Raw genomic sequence first — 12,413 nt, 5'->3', positions numbered from 1 at the left:
ACTTATTTACTTATTTATTTATTTACTTATTTACTTGCTTACTTGCTTACTTGCTTACTTGCTTACTTGCTTACTTGCTTACTTGCTTACTTGCTTACTTGCTTACTTGCTTACTTGCTTACTTGCTTACTTGCTTACTTGCTTACTTGCTTACTTGCTTACTTGCTTACTTGCTTACTTGCTTACTTGCTTACTTGCTTACTTGCTTACTTGCTTACTTGCTTACTTGCTTACTTGCTTACTTGCTTACTTGCTTACTTGCTTACTTACTTACTTACTTACTTACTTACTTATTTATTGGATTTGTATGCCGCCCCTCTCCGTGGACTTACATTATCTCACATTACAACTATTCTGTTGTATCTGAAAGTGTGAGCCTGTGTGGGTGATACTTATTTAGCATTTGAAGTGTTGCTAGATCCAGAAAAACAAGATAGCGCGGTCCAATCAAGACAATCTTTTTATTTTCACTCAAATACTGCATCACCCTCAGGCAGGTCAAGAAAAGACAGGATTCAGAAAGCCATGCATTTGATGACTCACTGTTAGTTGCCTGCTTTGTCCTTGCATAGGGATGGAAAGAGGAAGTGTACTTTTTGTAGGAGCAGTTTTGTACAGAACTGCTTTGGCCAAAAGACCCTTGACAGAACAAGTGTATAAGATGCACCCAAATTTTCACCTTCTTTTAGGGGGGAAGATACATTTTATACTCTGAAAAATATGGTATTAATATTTTCCCCTAATAGGCTGTTCTCATCTATACAAATGTCCCTTTGGTGTGAATTTATAGTCTTGAGGGCCCTTTGGAACATCAAAAAGTATGGAGCCAATCTAATATCGGATGGAAGGATGTTTCATAAGATATATACTACAGCAAAGAAGACACATCTCCTAGGACCTCATAAATGTAGATTCTTAGCTGGTAGTAGCCAAATCATGCCTCTCTAAAAGATCTGATGGAACAGACTACTGTAACTGAGGAAATGCACGGCCGGTGGCTTACCCCTGGCCTGGATTTGCCGCAGGGCCAGGGAGACATGGCCCTCGGCGTAGCCGCCATCTTGTTGGCCGGGATCTCGCAAGATTTCGTGAGATCCTGGCCATTTTGGGACATTGGCTCAGGCCGATGACATTGTCGGGGGGGGGCAGAGCCTGCCAGCCCTATAAAAGGGCTGTGCAGGCTTTCGGGCCTCCTTTTCGCCCCGACGATGAGCAAGCGAACACCCACCCGCCCTCCCTATCTTTCAGTGTGCTATGGTGGGTCGCCCTTAGGGGGCCGAATAGGAATTTTTGGCGGTCTCAGCATTTTCTGCGACCGGTTTTTTGCCTATTCCACACTGCGGTGACGGATGGTTTGATTAGGGGGTGCTTCGCTCCCCGATTCAGGTTAATTGGCTTACCTTTGGTCATTTGGGTTGGCAGGTTAGGGGCGGAAATTGGGTGGTGTTTAGCAACTGCGTGTTCTCCATTGGGCATCTTTGGGGATGATTGGCAGGTTCTCTCCAAGGGCTCATGGTGCCTTTAGTTCGATCTGGGCAATTGGGGGGAACCTGCCTTTGGGTCTCGCCCATTTCTATCCCCTTGAAGGGGTTAGATGGCGAGACCTCCCACATGCAGGTGCATGGCTGGGATCCAGGTGAGGGCGTGGCCCCTTCACCTGGATCAGCATGGAGCTATGCCCATATGTTGCCCCGGAAGTTTTTCTGACATCATTTTCCGCCCCAGAAGTAATTGTTTGACCCTGCGGGTCCTTGTTAGGTTTTAGTTAAGTTTATGCTAATTTAATGAATAAATTATGCTAATTTAATTAATAAAAATGACCCAGTTTAAATCCAGCTCTCTGTGTCCATGTCGTTACTGCTCTGCTGCAAAGAGGTCCCACTGCCTGGTCCAATAACTTGAAGGGCTTTGCAAACAGATTGAAATCTACCTTGAAAACTGAGTTGCTAATAATCATTTCCATTCTTAAATCATTGTTAATTCTTTCGGTTAAATACATATTACATCTAATGTAATGAGGGCAGGATATGGGATAAATTATCTCTGGTGGGGAGGGGCATAGAGATGGGATAAAAATAGAAAAAGAAAAACATGAGAAGACAATAAGGATCTTCAAACAATAATGACAAAGAAAGAAAATGAATCAGAACAAAAAGGCAGCAAAAAGGAAAACAGAAGAAGAAAAGCAGGTAGACGAAGACTTTGAACTTGACAGTGGAAAAATATAAGAAGATATAGAAAATGAACAGTTTAATGATAATACTGATTTTTATTACTTTGGGTTTAATAGTGATAGAAAAAGAAACAAGGAAAGGTATGGATATTTGACACAACAAACTAAAAAAAGAAGAGACAGGGAGAAGGGATTAAGAAAAATTGAAGGAAAATCTACATTATTGTTGTGGTTAGTTCTGGCCCAGCTCCTGCCCCAAGGAATGTGCAGGTGGATGTGGGGGAAACATCCACATGTCGCAGGCCTCTTTTGCTCCTGATGGAATCTGCCAATGAAGCCTCCTCTGACCAAGGAAGCATGAGTGACAGGGAAGAGGGGAGTTTGGCAGACAGCCCAGGAGGAGATCAATCATCTGTATCATCCTTGGATTCTGACCAAGAATTAATGACACATCCACGCATGCGTAGAGTGATGCATAGGAGACAACAACTGAAGGATTATTACAAGAGAAATTGAGGCCACCTGTGGTTGGGTGGGGCTCCAGTAATTAGGGCTGCTGCTATAAATAGCAGCATGTGGGTTTGGCAGTTGTGAAAGAGTATCTGATTGCAGTTCTTCAGGAATCGTGTGCTGCTGTTTCCTGGACTTTGTTTGTTGATTTTTCACACCTTTGAAACCAAAGAAGAGCAACGTGTGTGTGTGTGTGTGTGTGTGTGTGTATGTGTCTCACTTCGTTGGAAGAAGAAGGGGTGTGAAGTTTCTTCACAGCTGCTAGCTAAGTATTTAATGACTGCTTAAGGGAAATTGTACAGACTACCCGGTTGTTTTGGGACGAGTGCTCTTTGCAATACAAAAAGAGTGCTTAGTTTATTTTGAATTTTGTGATAGGGAACATTGTTTTGAATTTTCAAACGTGTGTGTGTCTGAAATTTGTACCCTTGAATTTTCGGGAGGCTCCTACCAGAGAGCCCAACAGAACAATTATCAATAAACATAAAGAGAGGAATACTCTTACCACTATTATGTAATAGTAGTTTGTGATTGGTAGTAGTTGATGAAATATAAAATAAATATAGGTACAAATAAATGATAGTTTATGGGGAACGGTAATTATATTATAGATTGATATGTTTGATTCGTTAGATGAAAATGCAAATTAAAGTTTAATACACACTGGGTATTATTAAAGGGAAATAGAACAAAACAACAAAAAAAGCAAATGTCACTTGACTGCACATTTTAACTTCCTGGTGGCTTCCCCATTGACTTTGCTTGAGGGAAAGCTAACAAGGAAGCCGATAAATTGCAATCACATGATTGTGGGATGTCATGATGGTTGGAAATCCAGACCACTTATGCTGAGCACCTAGATCATGACCACATGACTTCAGGGAACTGTAACAGCCAGCATTTTGAGGACTGGTCATAATGATCGCTCATCCAGGGCAGTGAATAGTCGCTGAAAGAGTGGTTGTTAACCAAGAACCTCCTGTATTCTGATTTGGAAATTGCTTTTCTACCCAAGAAAAATAGAAGTTTTCACTGTGATTCTTCAGTGGAATAAAGAATGAGAAGTCCTCCTTTCTTTAGATTTATGTGCTGTCCATCTGTCTAGACAAGGCACATTCTTAGATTCCAGACCAGTATTGCAGTTGTGTGAGTCTGTTACAACAACCCAAAGCCCCAAAAGGTTGTTTTCAATTTATTGCAGCACAAGTGCCTGTAAAGTGCAGCCCATATCCTCACTTTGGAGCCTGATAAAGTGAACTGGAGCTCATAGAAACCTACGTCCAATTTCTTCATCTTTATAAATGTGTAGTCTTTGTTGCATATTTTCCAAAGTATTTTGCTTTATGAGGAGTTCAGTTTTCTCAGAAAACTGCTTTCACATCAATTTTTGCCTGAATAGCGCAAGGTTGATCCCTCTGGCTCAATACAATTTTTCTCTGTGCTGCCTCAAAACTCTGGAAATGTTTATTCTTAGTGTGCTCTTGTTTTTGTCTCTAAAGAGTTGTCATTTCATTGAAAATGGCCTTTCTTTGTGATCTTTCTCAAAAACAAGGCGGCAACAAAGCATTTGCAGAAAGCAAGCTTTTTACCCTTTGCAGGATGCCAAAAAAAAATATGTCTGAGCCGCTGTTGTATCTAATTGTCTGGGTCTGCTTCAGTTCTTTTCTGTCTTACACAGCTGGAATAATTTTGATAAGCATTGAAATCAGAACAATTTTATTAATATGTAAGTCTGGTTTAAATCAGTAAGACCTGTTTCCAAATGGATTCGACTGAAATGTACATCTTTTTAGCTATTTTAATGCATCCAAGCCCGTTTTTGCTGCACTGAAGTATCTTTTACTATTTATAGCATGATTTTCTTGGATAATTCATAGCAATTTATATCACACCTGAAATTTTGCTCATTAATGGGCTGATGTAGTCTGCAGAACCCTAGCATTGACAGGAGTGTTCATTTTAAGGCCATATGTATACTGTTCTCTGGATTTGTTGGTTGCCAATTCCCACAAGGGCCAGCCATTATAATGACTCAGAATGATGGAACAGCATCTGGAAATACATAGGTTCCTTAACCATGCCATATGATACTCAGGTCTTTTTGAAAGAAATGTAATTGGATCTGAGAAGAATCCAACTAGATTTCAGAATTATTCTATTAGGCTATAATGAGAGAATATGGATGATGATAGTAAACAGTTTTTGTAAATAGTGTACCAGATATATTTTTTCTGAATGTCAAGTAGTTGAATCAGTCCCTTAAGACAATTTCTTGTTGTGGGTTGATATAATTGCCTTCTCTTACTTGGCCATAGGAGCTAAATGGAAAATCCCTTAAACCAAATTTTGCGTTTGTCCCATCTATGAACATCTAAGAAAGTCTTCATTGCCCATAGTTAGTGTTGTGGTTAGCTCTGGCCCAGCTCCTGCCCCAAGGAATGTGCAGGTGGATGTGGGGGAAACATCCACATGCCGCAGACCTGTTTTGCTCCCGATGGAGTCTGCTGATGAAGCCTCCTCTGACCAAGGAAGCATGATTGACAGGGAAGAGGGGAGTTTGGCAGACAGCCCAGGAGGAGATCAATCATCTGTATCATCCTTGGATTCTAAACAAGAATTAATGACACATCCACGCATGCGTAGAGTGATGCATAGGAGACAACAACTGAAGGATTATTACAAGAGAAAATGAGGCCACCTGTGGTTGGGTGGGGCTGTTGTAATTAGTGCTACAGATAAAAGTGCAACCTGCTGTTTTAGCCTCATGGCAGTTTATCTGATTCAATGTTTCGTCAAGATCGTGGTTTTTGTGCTGTTCAAGATTGTGTGTGGACTCTCTGGACTTTAGAATTGGACTCAATTTCCCAGTTATTGGGTGAGCAATTGGATTGCATTTAACCTGTGCCTTGTGTGTAATTACGGGCAGTTGAAACACGCCGGCAGAACAGTTAGAAGGGAAGCTCTGGGATGTATGTAGTTCTAGGTCCAATCCAGCAGAACTGTTCTTATGCTTAGATTGATGTATTGGCACAGCCAGATGTGACCTTAATGCGGCTATACCAGACAAGAGAAAGCATAAATGCATAAGCATTGGTACATAATCTTTGAGTTTTCACCAGTTAAATTTTGTTATGCTTATTTTCAAAAGTTGGTATGAGCATCTCAAAAGGGGGGAGGGGGACTTTTTATTATAAGTATCCTGTAAATTTCAACAATTAGAAACCAGGCACATTTCTTTAAATCTGCTTAGGAGTTTGACGACTTAGTAGGCCTTTGCATTTCTCATTATCTTCTGGGATTGGGTGGGTGAGTTTATGACACATATTATCTATTTCTGTTGTGGTTTTCACGCCACTTTAGCTCTTTCTTTAGTGTGCTACAGATGTGACTCCTTTATCCCAAAAAAATGGGTTCTAGTTATTTTTAGTTTGTTCTGGCCCAGTTCTGTTTCCTTGTCTTTTAATATTACCCCTCTTACTTATCTATTGGCCAATAGAGTCATTTTAAAACAATAATAAATAAAATCCAAGTATAAAAATAGTGTGTGGACTGATACCACTTAATTAAATGGTTGAAGTGAGAAGCAATGAATTCACTGAGAATCTATTACCTATCTACAACTATGTCCTCATTTAATGAATCACTAATGCCTCTTTGGTATGTCCTATTTGATAAAACAAAAAAATGTACTTTTGTATTGAATGCTTGGCAAAAAGAAAAATGGAAAATGGAAAGCTGAATTCACAAGTGAAAGTTCATAACTTGATTACTGAAATAATGAGTCATGATTTCCGTTTGATTAGTGCAGCACTATTTTTTAAAATGCAATAAACAAACACTAAAACAAACAAGCCCATCTCTTTTCAATACAACAATCTTATACACTCAGTTGGCATATCAATAGATCTCTGTGAACTCCCCACTGTGGTGTCAATTGGACTTGCTATTTTTTGTTTTATCAAATGAAGTGCTTATCCAATTCAAAAGGTTTGCATTCTTCTCGGGAGGCTGAGATCAATTGCCCTGTTCAGGATTGCCTTGAAAGAAAAAAAAATATGAACCAAAATATATTGGAAAAATGTTCAGGGTTGCCCCTTTTCAATCAATCCCCAAACAGGCCAATAGTTACTAACTGTAACATATCAAGAAAAGCAAACAGGAAGCAAAGAGAAGAAAATATTATAAGGGTTTGTAAAAATCTATCACATCTTTTCTACTATTTTGTAAATAAATGCTGCTTTCGGTCTAGATTTGGACGATAAATATGTGAAAAGCAGCATTCACACTTACAGTATAGAAACACCCAGTCGGTTTCAACTACATCTACTTTTGGCAGCTCCAAAATTATATCCTTTGGTCACACTCCTTTAATTGGAAAGATAAGCCTGCTTTTTCAGGTCTCTGCTTGAAACTCTGTGACTGTGAAGTGCTTCGCTAGAGTTAGATGGGATCCTTCCAAATTTAGGAGCACGTCTGAAAAAACTCCAGGCCTTACATGTTGATCTCAGTGGAATGTTAAATTATTTAACCTGGGTTGCAAGTGGTTACATTTAAAAAGGGGATAGAGTCGAATATATTTTGCAAACTAGTATAATTCAAACAAGCCCTATGTTCTTTCCGACTTCGTAAGTACTCAGGTGAATCGCATGCTAAATTTTAAGATCGATCTGTTGACACAGTTCTTTTTGGAGAGGTCATTACTCCCATCCTGTTAGAGAACTCTACACTGACTGGTTGGGGAGGGGGAGTAACTGTGTGGCAGTAGAAGGGTTAATTCATCCCCCCCTCACTTTGCCAGTTTCAAATTACAATGAGAAACCTCTTCTCTCCCAGCAGGGTTGTGCTTACATTAGCTTTCAGATCTCTTGAAGGGAGCTGCTCCATTTTTTGCCTGGCAGAGGTGAAAATCACTTTTAAGGAACTGCAAAAGATTGGATGGATATTGAGAAGGGGAGGGGTCTGGGTTTTTCTTTTTAAACATCCCTGTGTGAATTCAGAGGAAGACTGAAATTTTCAAGCCTGTGATGCATGTTTCAGATGGGCTGGACATTACAAATGTTAATAGGCTCAGCTGGGTGCTGGAAAAAAAAACCCCACTAAAGGGAAATGACACCATCACCAAGCAGTAGTTGAAGACAGAAAGCTGGCATATAGGACAGGACAGCAAGGTGGAAAAAGAGTTATTTAGTTGGGGATTAGGAATCAGAGCCCGAGGGGACTCTGAGCAGAACATTATCAGCACTGATAATGGCAGCTTGACAAGATGATCTGTTGTTTCATTCAAAGCCTATCTCCAGGTCTGATCATCTCAACGTTTTGACCAGGAATGCCTGCATCAAATGATCAGCTTCTGGGAACCTGTTCCGCCAGTGCAGGAGAATCAGTAACAGAAGCAGTAGAAAACTGGACGTCTGAATTTCAGCTTTGGTAGAACTGCAGGCAGCCCGACACGGCCCATCATACTCAAGGAAGAAGTGGAAGAAGATGATCAAGATGAAAGGCGCAGAAATGGCAATGCTGACATGAGGCATAGGTAATTCATTGCTCACCGTTCATTTTTCAGTTTTATTTTAACCTTCCTTGGTCCTGGGAACAGCAGAGTTCGTAAGAGACTAGGAAAAGGATAATACAACATTATTTCAAAGTTTATTTGTGCGTTTAATTTAATTTCATTTCATTTTAAAATGGACCAAACTCTATTCAAAGTTCTATTGAGCTTACTCTGGAATTACTGGCTTTTCATGGATTATGCTAAGGCAGGCATGGCGGACAACCATGTACACTCCAGTTTTATTTATCGGAGATTGCGGAACCATGAGAGGCGAGAGATCCAAAGAGAAATTCTTTCCATCCTGGGATTACCACATAGACCCAGGCCATTTTCAGCTGGGAAACAAGCGTCCTCAGCACCCCTCTTCATGCTGGATCTCTATAACGCAATGACAAATGAACAGGATCCCGAAGAGTTGGAATATTTGATGAGAGGATCATCCCCAAGTGGAGAGGGCAAAGGGCTACGGAAAAGCTACTTGGCATCTCCAAATGGATACTCCCGAAGAATATACATATCACGGACAAGTTCACTGCCTACACAAAATCCCACCTTAGCTAGCCTGCACGACACCAACTTTCTGAATGATGCAGATATGGTCATGAGCTTTGTCAATTTAGGTATGTTGCCAGTTTCATTTTGTTTTTCTTTGTTTGAAATCTGCTCTGGGGTGGATGAATTAGGAGATCAAGAGCCCTTGGAAGATGTACTACAACTACAAAATGGAGTTGGGCTAATGGTAAACCAGCTACTATGTAGGTAGCCCTGGGGAGAGTGAACTTTCTCTTACTTTAGTATAAAGTCTGTTTCAATAACTTTCCTGCCCTTTGTTTTCCTTCTTTCACTGATGTAATTAAAATGATTATATTAGCCCAAGAATAATTTTTTAAAATTAGACAAAAAAACATGCAAGCATTTTGGTATATATTGTTTGTTTTGCAAATCAGAACAAAATTATAGAAGATAACTACTAACTGTCCTTCAAGAATGATAGAATTAGACATTCAAACCTATATTTGTTTTTTTTGGGGGGGGGGATGTTTCATATTTGACAAGTTTCTCATAGGTAATTCTTGTTTGCATGTTGAAATGAGGAGACCACTTGTGGAATTCGCTAATACCCATGTAGAATTTGTGGCCTTTAAAAGATTTGAAATACATTTCAGGTATTGTGGCTTTTCCTTTCTGAAATGAAGTTTCCAAACAATGTGTTGTTGTCTCTGTGCTATTTTATATTTGCAATTTTTATATTGATAAATATTCTGTTTTGAATCACTGGGTTTCATTTTAATAGTTTTTTAAAAATTCTCCTTCATATATGAAATTAAACGCTAGAATAGAAATTTTCTATTTATTTTAAACCACAATTATTCAGAAAGGAATAATTATTTCATAATGCTAGGTGTGAAAAGTGGTAATATTATGGATGTTGTCAAAATATTTCTGTATTATGAATTTCACGTTGGAGAGAAAAATCTATAAACGGTGCTGTTTATAGATTGAAAGTTTTTTTCAACATTTTCAAACACATTTGCCAAAGATTTCACTGAAAAGTAAACTGTTATATAAGAGGCTTGACTAATTCATCTCCTATTCCTTTCCTAGAAATATTTTCTATAAAAGTTTTAAGCATCAGCATGAAACTCTAAAATACCTTTAAATGACATACACCATTTAAGCTGGTTCTAATTATAGTAGGTTAGTACAATGTTTAGTTCATAATTTTTTAGAAACGACATTCACCAGAAGTTTAGCAATCAGAAATAAAGTCATATTTTGCTAATATTATTTTAGGGCAAAAGTATTTTGAAAAGTACTTTTCAAAACTTAGTGAAAAGTATCTACAAATGCAATGCGATTTACCGGCACTGCATTTAAAAAAAATCCAACCAACTGCAGATGTTCTCCCTTTTTTCTTACCTTTACATTTAAAATGATTTAACGTGTTCTACAGCCACCACTAAATTGATTGATTCTATATAAAGAATCAATCAATCATGTTGAATGCATACTTCATATAAGCACTTTAATAAGAGATTTAAGGTACGTTGACCCCTCATTTATCAGTTAGCTTTAATTTGTAAAGCAACTGTCTTCTATGGGTCTAAAAACAGATTTAATAAATGCATTATTAAGCAGATGGCTGCTATTTTTTTCTCTTCAGTTTGTGGTAGTTGGACGTTTATAAACAAATAGGATTCCTGCTCATCTGCATTCAATACTATCCGTGATGACAATTCAATTTACTATAAGATCATTTCCTCCCTCCCCAGATCACTAAGTTTTCATAAATTGTATTATTATTAGATAACAGTAGCTGTTGTGTTAAGGAATATCTGAATGCATGTTCTATACTGAAACCTGATTTTTCTAACTCCTGAAATGTATCATGTATCATATCATTTCATAAAATGAAAAGCTTGCTAAGATAAACCCTTAACTGGTTTATATGCCCTATTAAACTGATGTTTAACCTTTCAAAGTAGATTGAAGTTAGATCACTTCTTGCTGCCTTTGTAGTTTGGCAGAATTTCAGTGCATTAAGCACCCGCTTCATTAAAGCTAGATAAATATACTGCTCAAAAAAAATAAAGGGAACACTTAAACAACAGAATATAACTCCAAGTAAATCAAACTTCTGTGAAATCAAACTGTCCACTTAAGGAAGCAACACTGATTGACAATCAATTTCATTTTGTTGTCAGCACATTCAACTTTGTATAGAACAAAGTATTCAATGAGAACATTCATTCAGATCTAGGATGTGTTATTTGAGTGTTCTCTTTATTTATTTCTTTGAGCAGTGTATTTCTGATGAACTAAGAAAAATCTTAATGCAATTAAAATTCATAAAATATCCCAAAGAGCAACCATCTGTATTCTGTATCTGACATTCAATGGCAATTAGAATTAAAAGTACTGCAAAGAAAAATGGTAATGATAAATGAATCTTTGGTCAAATCGTGGAAATTGGTGGAGGTTTACATTAGCCATCATCTGCAATTGACTTGCTTTCTTCTGGAAGTAGTCCTGATTCTTAAAGTGGAGGGCCATTATCAAATTACAGTACATTAATCCCCCACGAGATGATAAAGAATTTACATAAATCATTGCATCTGCCAAACTCTTAACGATGTAAAAACCTCTACGCTAAAAATAACAAATGGGAGGTGTTAAGTCCTAGAAATGCTGTTTGCTGGGAGCTTGAGATAATAAAGGTTCCTCCTTGAGGGACATCTGAATTTAAGGCAGAAAAAAGAAAAAAACCTCGGGAGGAAGAAAGATGGTTTCTGTCATAATAATTATGCTGGTGGAATAACTGCTGATAATGTTTGCTTGCTTTGCTAATAAAATTTAAAATGCCTGAGAGGGTATTAAAAATAATCCACTGGTAAAAAAGTAAAATGAAGTTATTTAAAGGTGGTTAGGTTTGTTTTCAATATTCTCTTTCTTTTTCCTCCCAAAATGTGAAGCCGAAGCGGTTTGCCATTTTCTCCACCGTTAGTATTCTAATATATGGCAATATAACCTCTTTGTCTCTTCTTTTCCCACCGGTATTTACTAAGAGATAGTTATTTATTTATTTATTGGATTTGTATGCTGTCCCTCTTGGAGGACTTGGGGCGGCTCACAACATATGAAAAACAATATACCATATACTGTACATATCTAAAAATCCAATTAACATAGGTGAAAAACTTAAAAAAAAACACTAATAAGATTTAAAATCATTCATTACCATTCACACAGGAAAACACGCTACACCCGTCGGCCAGGGGGCTAATTCTTAGTGCCTTGCATTTTTCTCCTGTCTAGCTCCCTTCCAAAACTTTTTGTTACTGAATTTTCCACCTGGTTCCCCCATTCCCTAATTTGCAAAGTTGTACTTTTTAAACTATAACTTTTAATTAGTTTTTATTTGCTATTTTGCTTTTTGATGGTGGTTAATTGTGTTTTCATTGTGTACGCTGCCCAGAGCCACATGTGTGAGATGAGCAGCTATATAAATTCAATAGATAAATAGATATTGTAGGTAGGTAGGTAAACAGACAGGCTTAAATAGTATTTTTCTTTTTTAAAAAAACAACAACAGACATCCAGGTTATTCCACAAAGACAGATACATGCATAACTTCGTCTTCGCAAAAAAGTTTGATCTGAAATGCTCCAATCAACAGAT

The 12,413-nt window shown here is 38.0% G+C and overlaps 1 protein-coding gene across 1 annotated transcript in view; it reads left to right on the top strand.

Moving 5' to 3' along the window:
* The first annotated feature begins 7,627 nt into the window (after positions 1-7,627).
* The window catches only part of BMP5 (bone morphogenetic protein 5), a 73,806-nt gene continuing 69,020 nt past the window's right edge, over positions 7,628-12,413 (top strand). The window contains exon 1 of the mRNA XM_070733008.1: positions 7,628-8,854. Coding sequence (XP_070589109.1) covers positions 8,368-8,854 — 487 coding nt within the window. The 5' untranslated portion in view covers positions 7,628-8,367. The remainder of the gene's footprint in view (positions 8,855-12,413) is intronic.

Source organism: Erythrolamprus reginae, chromosome 1, assembly GCF_031021105.1.
Source record: "Erythrolamprus reginae isolate rEryReg1 chromosome 1, rEryReg1.hap1, whole genome shotgun sequence".
Lineage (NCBI taxonomy): Eukaryota > Metazoa > Chordata > Lepidosauria > Squamata > Dipsadidae > Erythrolamprus > Erythrolamprus reginae.
The sequence above is the reverse complement of the archived record's forward strand: the minus strand, read 5'-3'. Positions and strand labels throughout refer to the sequence as shown.